The 22496-nt window shown below is 44.2% G+C and overlaps 1 protein-coding gene across 3 annotated transcripts in view; it reads right to left on the bottom strand.

Annotated features, from left to right (window-relative positions):
- MPHOSPH9 (M-phase phosphoprotein 9) overlaps window positions 1-22496 on the bottom strand; it is a 692762-nt gene that overhangs the window by 481924 nt on the left and 188342 nt on the right. For all 3 annotated transcript variants that reach the window (XM_086942918.1, XM_086942920.1, XM_086942919.1), the window contains exon 6: window positions 12721-12832. In XM_086942918.1, coding sequence (XP_086799044.1) covers window positions 12721-12832 — 112 coding nt within the window. The remainder of the gene's footprint in view (window positions 1-12720; window positions 12833-22496) is intronic.

Here is a 22496-nt window from a genome sequence, read left to right as displayed (position 1 = left end):
AATAGCTGTGTGCACTTTTCTAAATAAAGGTTTTAAAAATTAAAAAAATAATAATAATAATGGACACACGACTCAAGAAGGAGGTCCATACCAATTTTAGAAAATTAAAATGTGTTTGTATTTTATTTTAAGACCAAGATCTTTGTAATAAGGTAAGTATGTTTTTAATTAAAAAATACTTTTCACTTTGAAAAATCAACACTTAGAAACTTTTCAACACAGTCCAATGTTATCCCTTGGGGAAAACAATATTGAGGTTAAACAGGTAAGTACTGCACTTACAATCCCTGTCTTCGGAGTCAAAAATCAGGAAGGGCCAGGGGTCAGATGAGTACCAAACTGCACCACGAACGGTACAGTAGCGGCCAGGTGCAGGGATCAAAATCCAAGTTCGGACAATGCTTTTCAATGGAGACGGAGGTGCCTGGAGCCACACTGCTTGCAGGTAAGTAGATTGGTTGCAGGGGCTAGGCTTTGCCGGTTATGTTAAGCACAGGGGTGCCGCACAGCAGCACCAAACATACACCCCCAGCGACACAGGGGCGGCTGGGTCAGGGCGCAATTTCAAAATCAGGAGCCCAATGCTTTTCAATTGGGATTCTTCTTTTGGCAAAGTGGCTGCAGGTGTGGCACCAGAGGTTGCAAGGGGAAGACCGCAGACAGCAGAGGTAAATAAAGATCTAGGGAATTGTAGGGGCACCATCGGTTCAACTCACTAAGGCCCAAAGGCATCAGGTGCAGGAGTGCTTTTCGACGTCGGAGTCTTTTTACCGGAGCTAGTCAAGGTCAGAGGTAGCCTCTGGATTCACACTGCAGGTGCCGTCGTAGAGGCCAGGAGCGGTCAGCCAGCGTTAGACACAAGGACAGGATGGATGAGGAGTCTTCACTGCACAGGTGAGCCACTCAGACTCAGGCCGTGGGTATCTGAAGCAGAGTGGACAGGAGATGCAGATCCATCTGGATCCGGAGTCTTAGAGTTGGTTTCTTCTGGACAGGTCGGCTGTCCACTGGAGATTGGAATCTCTTTCGAAGGCAGCAGTCCTCCCATGGTTTTCAGAGGTCGCTGGCTGCAAGACAGGTCACAGGTTCACAGAAACTGTAGACAGGCTGGTTGGGCTGGGGACAAGGCAGTCGTTGTTTTTAAGTCTTCTCTGCAGGGTCGTCTTCATTCTTCTTAGGTTATTGCAAATCTAGTTTCCAGGTCTGGGGGAGCCACGATTTAGTGGCGTTTTAGGGGAGTAGTAGGTACGGCAAATGGGCACCTTACCTGGTGTGACTACACCCTCGATTATGTCACCCTCCTTTGGAAGGGGGGCATGGACCTAGCCCTGATTGGAGGGACTGAAAGCTGTGCTTCACCTCGCCTCTCACACCTCAGGGGTGGGGTTGGCAGAGTGCGCACATCTCTGATTCTTTTGAGTTTCTCTCGCCGGCTTTCCAGCCCAAAGTGAAACCCAGGGGCTGCCATCTGCTGCTAGCAGCAGAGGCTAGGGGTTGCATGACAAAGGCGACAGACCTATGAAGAGTCTCTCTTCGAGCACTGGTCCATCCTGGGGGAGTAGGAGTGACACCTCTGCCCAGGATGTGCATTGTTTCTGGTCCCAGAGAGCAGGGGCTCTCTAACTAGGTGTCCAGAAACGTGTATGGTTCATGGTGGCTGGCTGCCTACAGCCAGTCAGAGACCACACCGGGTTGGTAGGTTTTCAGGGGGCACATCTACATGGTACAATAAATCCTACACTGGCATCAATGGGGATTTTTGAACGGAGTAGTTTGGTTCCAAACACTCCTGTGTTCAGTGAAGCCATCATGGTGCTGTGGAACTCGAGTTGTCGAGTTTCCAGCCCATGTACCCTCTATGCCTTCACAGGCACTTACAATACTAAGGAATGTGGTATAGTGCACCCTGCCTTTGGGCAGTGAGGCCTGCTAGAGGGGTGACTTACCTATGCCATCAGGCAGGGCTAGTTGGCATGGCACACAGGCAGGGTGCCATGTTGACTGTCGTTTTCTCTCTCACATGGGCATGCAAGCTGCAAGGGCGGTGGCATGGTCCCAGTGAGGGGGGTGTGGGAGGGGGGTCCCATGGGACCCACTTCAGCTCCCAGACCCTAGGTACTTAGAGTACAATTTACTAGGGACTTACAGAGGGCAGAAGTGGCAATTACTGATTTGTTTTTAGGGGAGGTGCACTGACATATGGGACCTGGTTGGCAGAGACCCTGTGCACTACATTTAAAACCATATCCAACCAAGGCAAAATGTGAGGGGAGGGCTAACCATGCAAAAGAGGCACTTTCTCACACAAACCCATCCCAAATTTTCAGAGTAAACACAGATTATGTAGCACTAGCCCTCATAGACAACATTGGACATGCCTGGCCCACACAAAATGGCCTCAGAAATATAACATTTTCAGAAAAAATGCAAATCATTGGTAGAAAGGCACCAAAATGCCACCGGTTTCTGAATATTTTGCCTAGTTTCACTCACTCAATCGTGTCTAATAGCTTATTAAAACCTATTGTGGACCACACTAAAACCTTACAATGCACTTTGTGCCACCGATTGCTTACTATTGAGCTGCTTTCTTGTCACTCATTTGATTGCTTCTTACTCTATGGCTTTCCTTCCTCTTCTTGTGTTGACCCTCCCTGGTCACCCACAGCACAGCATCTTTAGCAGCCTTTTGATTGGATGACTTGAATACTTCCATTGCCCACAAAGAGGGAATGTTTTTTTTCATTCAGCACTCCATGAGAGTGCATGTGTTTTCTTGCCCTCTCCTTCAAGTGCTGTTCAGCCCTCAAATACCTATCCCCAGACTCTCAATGTTTACATTTGCTTTTCATCATTCTGAGCTCCTGTGAATTACACTTGTCTGGGCACAGTGGTCCAACGCATTTATGATTTCTAAATTTAAATTCCCTACATGTTCGGAGGGTGCCCTAACTGCAGTATGTTCTATTGGGGAGAAATGAGAAGAAAACAGATCTGAAGTTATGAGGCTCATTGACCTTTTTGCGCTTATTGAGGGTATGGAAGAACTATTTTTCACTGCTGGGAGGATAACGGAGAGAGCGTGATTAAAAAAAGATCTGTCCATATTGAAGGATAAATCCTCAAGATGTTAATGGATTCTATATTAGAAAATAGAAGATCAAGTGCATGCCCAGTGATATGGGTGGGTCCCTCTGACCAACTGTTTAAGTTGAAAGATAAGGATATAATTTTCTATTTGTTTACACAGAAGGTCTTCAGAATTTCTGTGTAAACAACTAGAAAATGATAGGCAGATCTTGCAACTTAAACAGTGAGTCAGAGCACCCACCAATATCGCGGAATGCTCAAAATGATGAAAAGAAAATGTAAACCATTGGAACACAGATGGAGGCACTCCAAAAAAAAATATCATGAAGCCCTCAAACAAATAAAGAAAGCCTACTTTATAAAAAAGAATGGAGGAAAAAAGATGCCATCCAAGGAACTTTTTAGAATAGTAAATAAACTTTCCAACCCAGTAGGCCTTTCTCAATTACTGACTTCTTCTGAAGCTAATTGCTAAAAAGTCACTGACTTCAACGATAAAGTCTTACAAATTTACTCAACATTTAAAACACAACCTGTACTGGAGGAGATAAACTGGGAATCCCTGGAACCTCATCCGGATGCAACCTCTTATTTAGGAATGTTTTAATCAATCACGGAAGAGCAAGTTGAGTAATTAATGAAAGAGGTAAAATCAGGATCCTCGCTAGATCCATGTCCCCATTTTATCTATTTGCGGTTAGCAATATTACTGTGTCCCCACTTATGGCAGATTTTTAATGAAGCAACGTTTCCGGATTTGTGAAAACAAGCAGTGATATCCCACTGCCTAAAAAAAAAAAAATACTTCGTGCTCTCCATCCTTTCGAATTATTGACCAATTTCTCAGCTTCCATACATGTCCAAAGTTTTGGAGAAATTGATTAACAAACAACTGAATGCTTATCTAGAGACCAATGATCTACTAGATCCCTTGGAGACAGGCTTCTGTGCAAAGAACAGCACGAAGGATACACTTTTAGCAGTGTTCAATAATATCAGATTACTGGTGAAGCTAGGCAGAGCTGCCGCCCTGATGATTTAAGACCAGTCAACAGCATTTGATACAGTATCACACAGTCTTCTGATGGGAAAAACGACACGAACAAGGACTTCACTCCAAAACTCTACAGTGGTTTTGCTCTTTTTTGAGAAACAGAACTCAGAAAGTACACTGGGTTCTTTTACATTTGCTCCAAAATAAGCAGTTGTGGAGTCCCACAGGGATCATCGTTGAGCCCAACCATTTTCAGAGTATAGGCTTCTTCATTAGCCAGCGTTTGGGAAAAATGGGGATTAAGCATCTGCTCATGCGGATGATACACAGCTGATGATAGAAATAGGGGAAAGACATGAGGACACCAGAGATAATTTTGTTGGCCATATCAGAAACTGCAAATTGGATGACAGAGCATTGTATCAAACTAAATGCAGGAAAGTTAGAAATACCACTCTTTGGGGGAGCACATTTAATCTAGGATTCATCTTGGTGACCTATGCTGTTAGGAACTGTGCCAGAGCCAAAATAGGTTGCAAAAAAATCAAGGAGTCCAGGTAGATAGTACATTATCCATGCAAAATCATGCAAAGGCAATGTGCGGCAAATGTTTTGCCATAATACATTGTTAAGGAGACTTTACGTGATCCCGGACAATTGGAGGAAAACTATAATTCAGGCTTTGATAACAAGTAGACTGGACTACAGGAATTATTTGCATGTTAGCATAGTAGATTACTTATTTTCACGACTGCAGGTCACTCAAAATGCAGCAGCCACGCTTGTCTGTAACAAGAACAAGTTTAGCTCAGCATCAGAATGTATGGGGATGTTACAATGGTTGCTAATGCACCAAACAGGAAAGTTTAAGTTACTGTGCTATGCACATAGAGCATTACAAAAGACTGGCCCTAAGATTCTGCTAGACAAAGTTGAATTCTATTCTCCTTTGCAAGAACTAAGACCCCGCAATCTTGCATTAGCCAAATCCAGGCGAATAAAGAAAGTTAGAGCAGGAGGTCGCTCTTTTTCATACCAGGCCGCCATACAATGGTATAAATTACCATTAAATCTACGCCTCAATAAAGACCGTTTGGGATTTAGGAAGAAGCTAAAACATGTCTGTTTAGGACATAATGCTCTTGGGGTCCTCACTAATGAACACTTTCAGAAACTTAAGGGAGTTATAACTAACATTGTGATATCCTAATGGGATGAATGTTGCGCTCTATAAATGCCATAAATAACTAATAAATAATGTTGCTTCCCACCCCTCGCACATTGTCTGACAAAAAACCGAAGCAACAGGTATACTTTTCCCATGGTATTACTAAACAAGCATTGAAAATGCAATAGGTCTCATCCTCGTGAAAATTAAAGCAATATTGTTTGTAATTTGGTGGCTTTGTAGTTGTGCTTTTTTTTACTGTTTTTACAAACTTTCCTGTATATAATATGCATATGTATAAAAATATATATGCACGCTTTGGGGGACCCGCCTTACAAGTGGCTGATGTTTCATGGGCAAGAGCTTGTCTCTCGTTGTGGAATTCGGAGGTATTGGATTGACACCAGCCCACCACCTGCAAGGATAGCAAAGCATCGCTGTGTGTTCACGGTCCGTGACTACACGGAGAGACCTGGATGATGTACTGGAGTCTCCGGTACTGCGGAACTTGGTCTGTGTGGTTAAGGCGTTTGGGGACCAAGGAGAAGAGTTTTTTGGGGCAGGGAGATCAGGACATTTTGAGATCCACCCATTTTGCTCTGTGTTGAACTTTCCCCAGCACTCACTACGAGATTTCAAGATCGACATGAGCAACTTACTTACCTGGCCGAGATGGTGCCTTCTGGGTACTGTACTTTGTGAAGGAAAGCTGCAGGGACGTGCTCAGCATTAACTCGACCCAGCTGGACTTCCGCCAATCGGGAGTGAGATGGAACATCAAATAGTGATTGGTGCATTTTACTGATTTGCAACTGGCATATGATTAAGTCACTCCGCCGAAACGAGTCATGCCGATCCTGCAGCAAATAAACAAATCTTCTTGACTTCCCTGCTGTGTCCCTCCGGTTTCTTCTTGCCGAAGCAATCCTTTTGTTCAAATGTATATGTATGCATATTTGTGTATATATATATTTATATGTATATATAAATATATATATACACACACATTAGCACATTTATATAAATGTAGTTATAAATAAATGCATACATACGCGTGTATAAATCCATACATATGCCTATGTGCATATATGTTTAAACGCAAATCTATATATATATATATATATATATATATATATATATATATATATATATATATATATATATAATTGTGAGTATATGCACATATATGTGTTTATGTTTATATGCATATGTTGTATAAATATATTTTTATATAACTATGGCTATATATATATATATATATATATATATATATTTATTTATATATATATATATTTATATATATATATATATATATTGGCTCATACACTCAGGACAAATGTTGTCTACATCAGACCTTCATATTGTGTGCAGTTTGTTACTTAGCTAGAACAAATGCTCGATCTAAACTCACAACCTGAGGTATCTGGCCCTTTTACAATTTCTGACTATATTGTGTGTTTAGATTTCTGTGGGTGGTTGGTGGCTTCCCTGGGTTCTCGGGCGCGCACAGCAGCAGTGGGTGTTGTTTAAAAATGGAATTCCTTGGGAACAGAAGACGGCGAGGAGCCTGTGTTCCCCAGCAGCTTCCTCCGCCGCCTTATCTGGGAGGGCTGGCCACCGGCAAAGCTAAGGGGAGCGGGTGGGGGGATGGGGGTGTGGGGGGGAATCTGTAGGTCGGTGGTTCATGAAGCGCTCGGTAAAGAAACTTGGAAAAAGTAAGTCACGATGCTTGGGGACAGAGCTGCTTCAGTGCTCCGGGGCTTGTTAAGTCCCTAACGTACAAAGTTGGTTATATTACAAACTGAAAACTAAATTAATCTTTCTTTAGAGAATAGTGCACCACTAAAATAACACTATTAAAAGAGTTTTCAATATATATTGCTGCTTTGCATGGATTTGTACATTATGCTTTTGCCACTGCATGCTCCAATTTCATCTTGAAATGAGCGTATTAAAGGACTCGTCTTTTCAATATATCAATAGTGGGAACTTTTCTGTTATTCCCTCACCTATCTGGCCCACAGGCCTCCCAATATGAATATCTGAAGGATTCCCTGTCCACTTGCTTTTAAATTGCACCCTCAGAAGAGATGCACTTTCTACCTAGTAAAGGCTGCCACGCCGCAGACACTTTTGAAGAGGTTTTAAACATTATACAGATGGATTTCTAGGTGTAGTAGCGGGACATGCCATATTTACTGGTCACCTACACCCAATCTTTGCGCTCCTCGAGGGAGGAGATACCAACATATTGGGTGCCTCAGGGGAAAAGTAGCAATGGTTAGGTTATTCGGTGCCTGGTTAGCTATGCATTTGTTCAGTAAGTGTAAGACCTAGATTTGATCAGAAGTTGGAGGAATGATCTTATGCAGGCATCAAGCAGTCCCAGGATTGAAGGTTTGCTGCTGTGCAAGCAGGTGGGTTCTGCAATGGGTGGCGGGCAGGAGGTGAATGTGTGTCTAAGACTGGCACAGAAATAGAGTAGTTAGTTCTATGGTACAATAGATTTACATTTGCTCCATCCATCTCACTGAGATACCACATAGCAGACCTTGCATCAACAACCTAGTGCTGTAGGTCGGTGGTTCCTGTAGCGCTCGGTAAAGAATCTTGGAAAAAGTAAGGCACAATGCTTGGGGACAACGCTGCTTCAGTGCTCCGGGGCTTGTTAGCACAAAAAAGTGAAGAAAAAAGTGCACACCACCTAATGAAGGACTGTTTGTACTGCCGCCGGTAAGAGATCCAATCTCGCAGGGCGTGGCAGAAAGGAGACAGTGTGGCAAAAAGCAGCGAGTGGCATGCCTTCAGCGCAATCATTGCACTGGCTTTGGCATAATTCGTGATGCACAATGACGCGCACAAATGATAACGTAAGGCGGAGCTGGGACGAGGCTTTTGGAATCGTATCTATTCCAAAAAGCCTCGTATGACGAGGCAGCGCATGCCCTGTCTACATCAGGCCGAGACCTAAAAAGGCAATAAGGGAACATTTATTTTTATCTCCTACATTCCATATCTTGCTTGAAAACACAGGCCCTATCATCATTATTACAATAACTTTAGTCGGTTATTACAACCATAAAAGTGCAAATGCTTACAGTACATTAGTCCAGCAATAAATACAGAGCAGAAGTACAATACATCAGTAATAAAAAAAGTTTGAGCCATCACTATTAAAAGAATATTAAAAAGATAAAAACTCATTTCAAATGTGTATACCCCAAAAACAGTACAGACAAAAACCCATCAAGCAGCAAAGACTGGTCAATAAACATGGATAGATACCCTGAGCTGTACAAAATTAATACAGGAGTAAGAAAGTGCATACTATCGCGTTTTGGCCCTAATACACAAAGGCTTTTATGGTGCTAGAAGAGTAGTCGACAGCACTCAATCAGTTAGTGGTTTGAAACAGAAGTTGTTCTGGGGGCCATAAATTTGGTCTCTAGGCTACTGCTGAGGTCAAACTGGCTGAAACATTCGTTTCAGTTCTGATTTCTATGGAAATTTAATTAGGTCTTGGCAAGAGTTTCCTTTAAATTCTGAAACTTCCTTAATCGTTTTAAATTCTGTTCAGTTTCCTGAGTGGGAAGTATTTGAAAAATAAACCATTCCGTTTATAAGGACTAAAAATATTGAATTCAATAAAGTGTCCGAGATACCTTATGATATGTGTTTGCTTTTCTTCCAATACTGTTTTTTTCTTCTTTTTGGGGGTTTAAAGCATTGCTTTACAAGCAAGTTTTAGCAAAGCCTATAGCTTGGCACACGTAATATAAAAGTGCAACCTGTTGGCTTGTTAATGCTGGTCTTTAAAGGTTACTAAGTTTACTTTTCAGAGCATACTGAAAACGCACAGCCATTTTAAGGTCGAAGCCTGCGTTGCAGCGCATGCGCTGCTGCAGGCAAAGAGATATTGTGAGCAGGGGATTTCAGTACGGTGTGAAGCCACGCCCCTTTTTTCCGGAGGCCTGCCATTGGCAAAAGCTCCTGTTTAGCAGATGTGTCAGCAGTGGATCCTGCCTCTCGAGTACTCCATGACCTGCCTTACGGTAGCACGACAATATTTTTAGAAATATTGCCTTGGCAACCATGAGGCAGGTCAGGGAGTTCTGGAGTGGCAGGATTCTGTATCCTGTTTCCGCCCCTTTTTTTTTTTTTGTTTGTTTCGTTTGTGCTGTCATTCCTGAGCGGTCCTCGGCGGTGGAGGAGGTAGGGGAGAAACGGTGCTTGTGTTACTTTGTACAGTAGGTGGTGCTCTGATACTACACACTATGAATCCGTTAAAAAGGTTGCGCTTGTTTGTCGGGTTGACCTTTCAAGCCACGGCTGGTTTCTCAGCATGGTTTTCCGTGTGTTGGTGAACAGGTGCGTGCAGGAGGGAAGGATTAGAAGCGTCTTGAAGGCTGGGCGCTCCGTAGGCGGAAGTAAACAGGTGTGGGCTGAGAGGGCCTCCCGGTTCATGGAAGGGTTAAGGCCTCGGATGGAGCACATACATGTATACAGTCTGGAGAGACATGGTCGTGAATTAGTGTTGATTCATGTCTTGCCCAAAATGTGTTCGCAGGCAGTCCGGCGTCCATGGTGTAAGGAGTAATCTCTTTTAAAGTGAGAAAATGAAATATCTTAACAACCTCGCCTTACATTTGCGCGATCCATGGGGTGTGAAAGGGGCAACTGGAGTAATATAAAAAGAGTACACGGGGCGCGCGGGATCTGCGTCTTTCTAATTATTTATATATTTATTTATTTAAGGCGTTTATAGCCCCAAAGTCTGCATATCACTAGACAACTACTTTCATTAACTGTAACGTCACAGCGGAAGCAGAGGTAAAGCTGCACATAACGTGTACTGTGGAGACAAAGTCCGTGGTACGTATAAAAAGGGTCTGTTTCTTGCTCTAAACCCCAGCAGCTGACACCGGACAGTAGATTCCGTAGTCTTGGGGCCTGGCAGCAGTCGGCTCAGTTCACAGGATGGCTTTTTTCTGTATTTTTTTTACTGACCTGTTTCTTTCTCTTCCTGTATTTTGAAGTTTGTTTTTAGGTGGATGGGAGGGCCACCGTTATAAATATAATTCTGCATTCTAAGGGAGCCAGCGATGTTCTGTTAGTTTATGTTGTCTTATCACCCGCACTGCTTTTATAAGGTGTCGATGCTGTGTGCGCAGCAGGTCAGTTGCTTCAGTTGCTGCATCAGTAATCACATAGAAGCCGAATGAGTGTGTGCTAGAGACGGGCCGCAGCGTATGGCATGGTTTGAAGGGACTGGGGCACAATTGGGAAAGTCCGTTCATGTCTCGTCGCCAGTGTGTACATGTGATGATGAGGCTTCGGGCAGGGTGGGATTTACATGCTTATATAAGCAAACTGGTCTATTCTAACGAAGTTCCATTCCTGTGCTAATGGTAACGCATTCCCAGGAGCAAGCAGGCATGCATGAAATCACTTTTTTATACACAAAACCCCTTTGACAGCAACATTTGTGCACCAGCCCACAATCCCGTCACAGGGATGCCAAATGTCAGCAGCTGCATACTTGCACGAAATTAAATAAAGAGCATGGTATTCTATGCACAGGTAAAGCCTGGTGTGTACTATGGAGAGCGCAGAGCCCCAGCCACACCAGTACATCACACAAGGAAGAACCTACAGACCATGTTAAAACGACATTACATATAGGGCACAGCTTTAAGCTACGATTTTTGCACTAAATAAACAAGGGTTGGCTGCAACCTATACAATGTGAATAAAGAGGATGTGACCTTATAGCTGGAGCGGTTCGACCTCGAAGCTGGGGAACAGGGTTCGAGTCTCGGCTCAACATACTGTGATTCTGGGTAAAACACTTAATGTCCCCGCGCCCAGCAAAAATTAACACGTGTGTCTGGAACGCAACTGGTGCTCATGTAAAGCGTTTTGATATCTTCGGGTCAAATTTGCCCTATATAAAACTCGGTGATGTCCTGTGCACAGGCGTACGGAGTACAGAGCTTCCTAGGAAAGGCAGGCATGTACACAGACTGTAGTTGTATGATGCTGTGGTACTCACAAGGCATGACTGGAGGCAACTTTCTATGCAAATCACAGGTCAAAATACATCATTAACCTCTGAAACATATTGAGGGACATTGATGTTCTCTACTATATTATGTACTAAACTTATGAAAAAAAACGGTCTCCAAAAAAACTTCGCCTGAAAGCCGTTATTATTAAGTTCCAAAAAGCCTAACCCACGAGCATGTGGCAGTAATAGATAAGGTACCATAACTTGAGCGTCATAAACCTACAACTGTCATCATAAACAACAGCACTAAAGGCAACATCAATGAATTGACGGATGATAATATCAATTACACTTATGACTGCACTGCATTTGAAACACAGGTGGGTTCGGCAAGGGTACAAATAGGGACAATAAGACATCTATATACCATATACAATCAAAACATTACGTACGCCACTGCGTGTCTGTGCGGTGAAGAGATTTGCTGCAGATTTACGCATGCAACTTTACATCTAGTTATATTTTGCTCAGCTCCTTCCTGCTCCACGCAGGATACAAATTAGGGAGAGCTGCATAAAGTACTTGTCATCGAGGCACCACTTATGAATGTCCTTGCCAGGTGGCATGAAAGAAAAAACGCTGTAAACGTGTTTGGCTACCAAGAGACCATATTTTGAAAACCCTCGAAAGTCTAAAATGAAGAAATGTTGTTATGACTCAAAACCTGGATATCTATTAAATTCCACAGTTATGGCTGGTTAAGCCATGCTAAAGGTTGTTTAATGTCAATGATGATGCATTTATGATATTTTTTGATGTTGAGTGTGAAATCATAGGAATACTGGGGGTATGTCAAGCTTAATATATGTATGTATGTATACTTCGGTATTTTTAAAGCTCAAACCTAGCACGCTATAAACACAGTGCTATTTATGCAAAAAAGGAGAAGAAAACACCATCCATCTCCATTGCATACGACCTAACTTGAATGAAGAAAGAAGGGGGACACTTAAGAGCCTTTTTTACACGCGTGGAATTCGGTCCTATAGACAAGCGGGTAGAATATGTCTAAAATCAACAGATATAGTTCTGGCCTCCGCTTTTGTAAAATGTATACTAATGGTAAAAAAGAAATAAGACTCCTGAGACTAGACGTTAAAAGCACTGCAGAGGAAAATTGCATAACTATTATCTACAAGCATTTGCAATGCAATAAGTTTGGCATGTACGCAAGTTTAAGCTATTGGCTTTGTAAATAATCCTGCCTTTTATTTATGTTTTAAAAACGGAAACAAAAATAAAAGGCATTGTCATTTACAATGTCAAAAGCTCAAACTCACGTAAATGCGAGACCTATTGCATTGCAAATGCTTGTTTTTATCTGAGCTCGTGTCTATGAGATGGAAATAAAAACAAATAGAATAAAAACAGACTAATACAGCCAGCACTCCCAAGGCTCACCTTCTCAACTTGCCCATTTCTTTTCACAGAGTTGTTGCAACTCTCCTTTTCCTCACTGGGCTTCTTCGGTTGGTTTTGTTTCACTTTATGTGCCCAGGACGTTAGAGGTTTACTGCAAGAAACATATATAGACTTTAGTTGCAGCACTTATAAGTCACAAAAAACAATTATTACATTTCAAATAGGTCTTTTTCCTGCTACAAGGACATGCTACATGTTCTGTGACTACTGATGGAGCATGTGAAGAACAAAATTTTGTTCAAACTTGCAAAGTTAATCTCCCATAATGATTAATTAAACTAATAAGCATGTGGTGAAATTATTAATCAACTTAGTTTAAAATTGCAAACATTACACGCGGGATTAACAAATGTGCTTTATTTTGCAAACGCAAAAAAGAAAATAATAAACTAACCTTGTCTATTGTCTTTGTCAGAATTAAATGCGGCTGTTGGACTAATGGCATGTGCTTATCATATGTGCTTATGTTATGTCTTTCTGTGACAAAAGCCTTTGGAGTTCGTGCAGTTCCTGAAGGAAAAGTAAATATAAAAAGCTGCCTGTCTGTGCTTCTGCTAGGTAACACAATTAACCCTGTTAATTAGTATAGGGGGAGGGTAACAGAATGGGTCTCAATTCTTTAATTAATTGATGTCTTGTGTTTGTTTAATAATAGTTTGCAAAGTGAGGCCTGAAAAGTGGCTTGGAAAAATATGGCTGTCAGAGACACAGACGTGAAACCTTGTCCAGAGTGGAGCCTTGCATTTACGTAATGGGGATTTTTTGTTGCACAAACATTATTATTTGAAAAGAACTGTCTTTTGCTTGAATAAAACGTGCTCACGGAGAGAAGGCCCAAGGACAGGAAGAGAAAGTCTCTGCCAAGATTAGGAAGTAATGTTCTGAGCTCGAAGAAGGTAACATTTCCGAGGAAACGGAGAAACGTGAAATTGTATGAACAATAGGGCTTGTATAAAGCCTGGACTTGGTCAAAATATGAAGATGACCTAGCGTGGACTGACATGGCTCAGCCAATGGGAGCCTTGGATTTTGTTGAAAGAATGCAGAATGTAGAGAGTTTTAGATAGAGAAAAGGTATAAAACCTGACATCATGAGCAGGGCAAAAACGCTTGCTTCCTGATTCCTGAATGACGTGCTGTTGGACTTTTGGCGCACGTAAGGACAGCAGACTTTAATTGATATTTTCCTTTTCAGGTGAAGTGAGAAATAGACAGGGAAATAGATTAAGGGAATGGAAACTGTTATTTGCTAATATTTCATGTTTCTGATTTTGCTTTAACACTTTCAGCGTGGCGCAAATTTTCACGCTGTGCTGAAGGTGCTCAATAACGGGCGTGACCGTGACGGAACGGTTCCGTCATAAGCACAGCCCAACCGGCGCTCATGACGGAACCGTTCCGTCACAAGCATTGAAGGGGTTCATGAATGTCAGTTCATTAATTCATTTCCTTAATAAAATGCTGCTTTCTTATTTGCTAATATAATAAAGATTCTAAAACGTAAAAGCTTTTTCCTTATGAACAATAAAGAGTCCGTGCTCTCTGGTTTTGGGGTGCCACAACACCTCTTAACTATGATTACACACTGATAATTACGCCCAGGTCAGATGTGGCAGGGAGGGGATATTGTCCAACAAATTCCCAGTTGACAGGGGGGTTAGGCAAGGCTGTGTGCTTGCACCGACTCTGTTCTGCCTTTATGTCAACGGGGTAATTGCGCATCTGAACGGGGTCGAGAACACCGATGCACCCAAACTTGGAGGCAGTAGGGTGCCCGCGATTATGTTCGCGGACGACACCCTGCTGCTCTCCAAGTCCCCAATGGGGATTCAGCGAGTTCTCAATGGTTTCGAGGCATTTTGTAAAGACCATGGCCTTGAGATCAATGCTCTGAAGACCAAATATATGGTCTTCAACCCTCCATCTAGAGCTCGCTCCAATCCGTACATTGGATCTAATATGCTAGAGAGGGTCCAAACCTTTGAGTACCTAGGGATCACCTTAAATGAAAAAATGTCATGGGCGCACCAACAGGAGAAATCGCAATTAAAGCTGGCCCAAATAGCAGGCGGAATGACCAAATTAGTTGCCAAGAACAAATCTACTTTTAAGCCGGTGGGTCCCCCTCTAGAGATCTATAGAGCACAAGCCAGGGGAGCGGTTATGTACGGAAGTGAACTCTATGGCCACATGTGCAATCGCGATCTGGTAGTAACTGAGAACAATTTTATCAGACAGCTCCTATCACTTCCCTCCAGCACCCCCCTGCTGCCCATTAGATTCGACCTGGCCCTGAGACCTCTTGATGAAGATATGGGCCTACGGCCCCTGTTATTTTGGCGCAGGATTTGGTCTGTACCAGAGCTAGCGAATTATAGGTTAGAACTGCAAGAAATTCTTACCCTCCCAAACATCGGGAAAATTCCCTGGCTAAATTTCATTAAGAAAGAATCAAGGAAATTAGGGATACCCACCCTATGGTCTGACCCGCTCTCATCTTGTCCTGGGGTTACACGGAGGCAGCTTATTACCCAGTATCAGGAAAGCAAATTTGCTATTCACATGCAAGGGACCGGCTCAGGCACCCTAACGTCATCATTTTTAATAATTAAGGACAGCTATAGGTTTGAAATTGTTTTTGATAGCATATCCCCAACATACTGTTTTTTTGTAGTGCTTATGTGCAGGCGCGGAGAAAATGGATTGTCCCACTATGTAAACACTTGGGCTTCTCCCACTGTCTGCAAGCATACAGGGTTCTTAAGACCGATCTATCTGGGCATATAGTCTTTGCTTTAGCCAAATATCTGGGGTCCGTTTGGCATAAGAGGAGACATCTTCTAAATGGGGATTTATGAAAAATCGTTAAAATGACAAACCGTGATGTCGATATTCTGAGTATGTTAAATGGCTGGTCCTTATATTTGTACATTGATTTTATACGTTTTAATGCTTGTATATATCTTAACATTTACTGTTTTAGATTTAATGTTATCTGTACCTTTTATGGCACATGATGCCGAAATAAAGATGATGATGATGAATAAAAATTAGATTTGAAAAGACAAGCTGGTCTTGTTTATTCATGGTCTAGTTACTATCAGTTGATCCATTCGCCTTAAATGGTCTGATTTAATAAATGACAAATGCATAAATTCATGGTAAAAGATGATTAACTGCAGTTGTATATAGTATTGTAAATATAATGTGAATAGTTTATAAATCATACCACTAGATTCAGTTGCTCAAAAATTGTCTCATGGGTGTTATGGGCCTGAATATGTGTTTCATGATTAATGGTGAGTATTGAGGTAATAGGTAGTGTTTATGAGACAGTTTTTCTACAGGAGCGCTGGATCAATAACTTGGTAGTAGAGTTCGGTTACTATGGTAACTGACATGTTACATGGTAATTACATAGGATTCATGTCTAAAACATGTTAAGTTTGTTCAGTTGTTATATGTAGTCGAAAGGTTTTTTCCAGCAGTGTGAAAATTCCTAGTTGTGCCGGCATGAGTAGTGTGACAGGTGAAGTTACACAGTGCATTTGTTCTGTTTCAAAATAGTGGTATTGTTGTATATCACAAGTGTTGTGGACGTACAGCACAAGTTTAGGGATTTTAGGTGTGTTAGGTAAAATGTATAGTGAGGATTGTCTATGAAATTGTAGCTTTCGAGTATAGGGACATCTGTCCTGTTTTAAAACTCACTGTGAAAAGAGTAGTAGAATTTATCCAAGCTTGAGTGAAGGGTAAGGAAGCGTCGTCTATCTTACTGGCGAGTGAGGATTTCTGTTAGTGGGTTAAAGTCCTACTAAAAAATTATGTATGCATGGTTAGGGATTTTTCCGAATGAATGTGCGTAAATGAATGGGTAAAGTAGCCTTACTTTATCGACGAAATTAAATATTCTGTGAAAATAGCGTCGTCTATTTCACGCGAAAGAATACTTGATTGTTTGAGAAAACTATCACTTTATTTTAGCGAAACAGACACATGGTTTGTTTTTGTGGTGTTATTAATTGAATTCAATTGAAAGGTTTTGCAAATATGGCGCTGTGAAAATTTTTTGTAAAGGAGGTGTCAGTGTAAGGAGCAAAGGGAGAGATAGAAGCTGCAGCAGCAGCATACGTCACAAGGGTTGCGCTGTGATTGGCTAACATACGTCACAGTATTTGCGCACAGATTGGTTCACGTGACAAGATGAGCTTACAGCTGATTGGCTCATCCTGAAAAGCAGTAATTCTATTGGTTGAGCAGAACAGTGACGTAGCTTAACCTAATTGGTTTGTTGGTGAGTTTCGCGCACGGATTGGTTGGTGTTGCGGAATAACAACTTCCTTGTTATAAGTTATTACGATCTTTACCGAAGCAAGGAAAATTTGTTTAAAAGACATGGATAATTATTACATGAAAGGGAAAAAGAAACTTACATGGTTTCAGAAGTTGAAAAATAATATTTAATCTGACAAGAAAATTTCAACGCGAAACGGAAGATTAATTCATAAGTACAAAACACCTGCAGCTTATACGTTAGGTGAATATGGTTATCATACTTTTTTTTTTTTATTTGTTTTTATTGCAGAATTAGAAACCATTGCATATAATAGATCAACCAGCACACTCATGGTGTCCCCACTTGTGGATAAAATAAACAGTAAATCGTACACAGCCATTTAGCCCGTATCCCGGAGGCCGGGCGGCGTAGTAATCCATACTTCCAGCAAGAACATCACAGTGAGCATCCCGTAACAGCTTTACGTATCTGTGTTTTACCCCCCTAAACTCCTAATCCTCCCCCCACACCAGCCAGCAGTCGCCAGCACTCTAGTTAGGCGAGCAATACTCGTGATCCCGGACCCCAGCCCATCTAATGGTAGGCCCCTATCGTGTTGGTCTAATGTGTCCCAATCCCTCCCTCGCTGCCTATCTGGGCCCTCCTGTCACGCTAGGGACACGTCCAACCCCTGGAATAACTGCTATGCCTCTTGACCTGGGCCTCGGTGCCTAATACTACCCCCAAACAACCCCCAAACAACCCCCTTCCCCCCCCCCTGCAACCGCTGACGATATGGGCCTTATTCCCATCACTACAATGGGGCTCGCTACAGATCGATTGATGCCGTTACACTCTCAAGCCTCATGGAGTCCGTATACACAAATAGCTTATTCTTCGTCCTCCACCATGGAATCACGCAACGCCTGAACTATCATCTCCCACGCCCTCGCCATGTCGAAGCTCTTTTCATTATCAATCTTGACTGCCTGTCTCATTCGGAGCACACTCTCGCATTCAGACCATCTCAGCAGTTCATTCACCCATCTCCTCACTGATGGTCCCTCCTTGGACTTCCAGTGCCAAGTGATTTCCCTCTGCGCCAGTATAAGCCCCAGATCTATGAATTTACTCGTCACCTTAGTATTCTTCGTGTGTGGGAACCAGAGCAACAGACACGCCGCCATGTCAAAATCCACTTCCCGATCAGTCACCGCATTCAGGAGTTCCCCAACTTCCAACCAGTATGTCTCCAGCTTTGGACAGCCCCACAACAAGTAATCAATATCAACCTCCAATGCCAGGCACCTCGGGCATCGCGCCTCCTGCACCCGGAAATACCGTTTAATCTTCTCCGGGGTCAGGTAAGCCCTATGCAGGACGTAAAAGTGTACCTGTTGAAAGCATGCATTCCTTGTCCCCTTCCATGTTCGCTTCAGGATATGTCCCCACACCGTGTCTGGGATGGTCCTACCTATGCTAACCTCCCATTTTGATTTCAGGCCTAGGAGCGGCTCCAACCCCTCGTGCAACATCCTATTATGGAGGCAGGTCACCGCTTTAAATGTACCTGCGGCCATCACGACGTACTGACAGGCCATGGTCGTTTCCGGCTGAAGGAGCCCTCCTTTCCAATGTTTCTGCACTGCCGCCACCACAGCCGCATGCAAGAGGAAGCTCCCTTCCAGCAGCCCAAACTGTTCCTGCAGCGTCTGGAAGGGGACCAACGTTCCATCTATATACAGATCACCCACCATCTGCAATCCCAGCTCTTCCCATTCCAGTAGCGGAGACCAATCACCACCATGCGGCAGCGCGGTCAGCATTCCCAATGGTATCTCCGGTGCATAAGGTCGGGACACCTTTGCTCTCTTCAAACTCCTATGCCTACACAACCCGAGCGTCTTTTCCTCCTTAGTGAGGCCTCGTATCTCTAATTTCTGCTGCATAATAATGTAAGCCAGGACGTGACGTTGTATACCATTCCCTCGCTCGTGTTCCGGCCCTCTGAACACCCTAGCCACGTGCTGCGTAAGAACCTGAAGCTGCGCAGCCAAATAGTACAACTCAAAATCGGGGACTGCCATCCCCCCCTCAAGCTTGGGCCTAAGCAAGGTGTTCAAAGCTACTCTACGTCGTCCGTGCCCCCAGAGAAAGTCGATTATCATCGTCCGCAGGTCCCTAAAGATCCTCTGAGGAATCCAAATGGGCGTGCGGAAATAATAAAGTAACCGTGGGAGTGCCACCATCTTCAATAGAGCTACTCTACCCAGTACTGACAAAGGGAGGGAGGCCCAAAAGGATATACAACCTCTCAGTGCTCTTATACAGCGCCCAATATTACCCCCCAACAGATTCGCGACCTCATGGTAGATGCGGACTCCTAAATAAGTAAAACAAGAGGACTACCAGATCACGCCCAAATCACAAGGGGGGCATGGTGTGTCCGCCCTAAGCGGAAAAATGCAAGTCTTGGTCCAATTAACCATAAGGCCCGACAACCGACCAAACTCGGATAACATATCCATCGCTCCCTCCAGAGCCTGCTCGGCATCCGCCATATACAACAGCAAGTCGTCCGCACATAGAGATATATAGTGTGATTGCTCACCTCGTTCAATCCCCCGGTACCTGACTCCTGACCTGGCTCGCGCTGCTAATGGTTCCATTGCTAGCGCAAACAGCAATGGGGATAGCGAACACCCCTGTCTCGTCCCTCTACAAACCGGATAATCCGCGGATACAAGAGTGCCCAGACGCACCCTCGCCATAGCCGACGAATATAACACTTACGTCCATCTACGAAACCCCTCGCCAAAACCAAACTTCACCAGGACTTCTTCCAAGTAGACCCATTCCAGGCTATCAAAGGCTTTCTCAATATCCACAGATAACACTGCCGGATCACCATCTGCGTCCGCAGCGCCATCCAATATCCCAATTAGGCGACGAATACTGAGCGTCGTGTTCCTTGTAGGGATAAACCCTGCTTGGTCCCTGTGCACCAACCTGGTCATATGTGAAGCTAGCCTGGTGGCTAGTATTCGGCTCAATATCTTGTAGTCTACCGTCAACATGGACAAAGGCCTATACGACTTTACATCTGATGCCTCTCTGCCGGGTTTCAGCAATGGTACTATCAACGCCTCCCTCATCGATCTGGGCAGATACCCCAACCTTCTAGCCTCCTCGTACACCACCAGTAATCTGGGTGCCAAACTATCCACATACTTCTGGTAAAATTCAAATCGGCAGGCCATCCACCCCTGGCGTTTTGTTCCTCGCCATGTGTTTAACGGCCGCCCTGATCTCGGTGAGCGTGATAGGCCCTCCTAAGTCCTTCGCATCGTCTTCATCCAGCACCGGAAGCTGCATCGATTCCAAGTAATCACTGATCTCCGAGGCCTCCACCCCCAGTTGGCACTCATATAACTTCGCATAATAGGTCCGAAAACACTCCATCACCGCTGTCTGCGAATAAACCATCTCCCCTGATGCAGACTTTATGCTCAAGATTGGGCAGCCTCTGATTTCAGGATTAGCGAGCCTGGCCAGGAGCGTGCCTACTTTATCCCTCTCAGCATGCGCTTTAATGGCATATTGCCTATAATCATAGCTCCGCAGCCGTTCCGTTTCAGTCGCTACTACCTCTTTGGCTTCTAAAAACCGGGCTTGTAAGTCCGGTCGGTCCAGTCTACGCTGTTCCAGACCCCGCAACTCCTCTTCCGCTTTTGCAAGCGCATTCAACACCGACGTGCGAGCATTCGAGAACCTACCCATACACACTCCTCTCACCACCACTTTCATCGCGTCCCATTCAGTGGACCTAGTATGTGCCGTACCCTCGTTTTCCCCAAAGTATTGGTCTATGCCTCGTTGGACCGCGTCACTAAACACCGAATCTTCCAAGGTGTCGGGCCGAAGCCGCCATGTTGGAATTGCGGATCTCGCACGTTGCCATTGTACGAATACCAACAAGGGATTGTGATCCGAGATGGTCCTGGTCAGGTATTCTGTATGGGTGACCATTGCAGCCAGGGAACCACTGCACAGGACCGAATCGATCCTTACGTGTAAAGCATGGAGGGCCGAGAAAAAGGAATAGTCCCTACTATCCTGATGTTGCTCCCGCCATACATCCAGCAGTCCCCACCTCTCTTGCCAATCCTTCCTAGGTGCAGCTAGTCTACGTACTGGGGAATCAGCCAGCGGTGGGTGCGACCTATCCAATGCCACATTAGTGATTGAATTAAAGTCCCCTCCCAGAATCACAGGACCCGCCAAGAAGGAGGCCAGTGAGCACGACAGGCAATCAAAGAAGCGAGCCTGGTCAACATTTGGGGCATATACGCAGCACAAAACCACATCCCGGCCATATAACCTCCCCTCCACTGCCACATATCTACCCTTAGGATCCACCAGCTGGTTCACCATCTGGAACGGTACGCCTGCTCGAACCCATATCAGCACCCCTCTAGCGAATGCTGAATATGTGGTACCAAAAACCTGACCTCGCCACCTCTTCTGTAGCGCAGTGCATTCTTGTTTAGTTAAGTGAGTTTCCTGTAACATTGCAATCTGAACACCCCGCCTCACCAGATAAGCATGCACTTTGTGGCGTTTGATCATTGTTCACAGTCCTCGGACATTCCATGTTAGGCATTTCAAATTAGGTAACGTCCCCATGATAATCCTTAACGATCCAATTCCGGTACAGCCAGTCATTGCCCACATCGCAGCAGTTGCTCCCCCCCAAAATAATTAAAGAAAAAACTCCCCAAACCCCACTCCCCAGGACAGAGCCTAATAACCCAGTTTCAGCCCTGTTCCAAACCTTGAACTCAACACACATCAGTCTAATCTGTGGTCGCCACCACAGAAGGCCTTGAGGGCCCCAAGGGGGGTGAGTTATCGCCGACCCAGGGCAGGCGGAGCCCGCGTCCCGCGCCTTCCATCCCACACTGCTTATGCAACACCCTACCTGCCAGTCTTTCTAGTACCAACTGAGTATTACTCCGTGAGAAGCACAGTGTCATAAGTCCCATACATGAGTTATTCATTAAAGATCCCATCAGATGTCTGTGGGGTGACCGCAGGGCCCTTCGAGCACTCCGCCTCCGATAGTTCTTCTCCGGTCCTGCCTTCTTCCTCACCAGAGTCTGATTCAACCAGTCCACTCTCCTGTTGCGACCTCGTGATGCTCGCCGTCGCTGCCAGCGTCCCTCTTTTGTCCGCGGCCATTTGACCTTCCAGTTTCGCTCTCTGAAGCTTGTTACGCGAGCGGATTCGTTGAGATTTCCGGATCTGAAGCGGTTTAGGCCTCTCCCGCTGACTTTTACCAGTTCTGTCTGTGCAGGCGCGATACAACTCTAACTACGACCACGCTTCATCAGGAGTCTGGAAAAATTGAGTGTTCCCATCCAGGATTACTCGCAGTTTAGCCGGGAAGAGCAACGAGTACTGAATGCCCTCCTCCCTC

This window comes from Lissotriton vulgaris, chromosome 11 (assembly GCF_964263255.1).
Source record: "Lissotriton vulgaris chromosome 11, aLisVul1.2, whole genome shotgun sequence".
In the NCBI taxonomy this organism is placed as follows: domain Eukaryota; kingdom Metazoa; phylum Chordata; class Amphibia; order Caudata; family Salamandridae; genus Lissotriton; species Lissotriton vulgaris.
The sequence above is the reverse complement of the archived record's forward strand: the minus strand, read 5'-3'. Positions and strand labels throughout refer to the sequence as shown.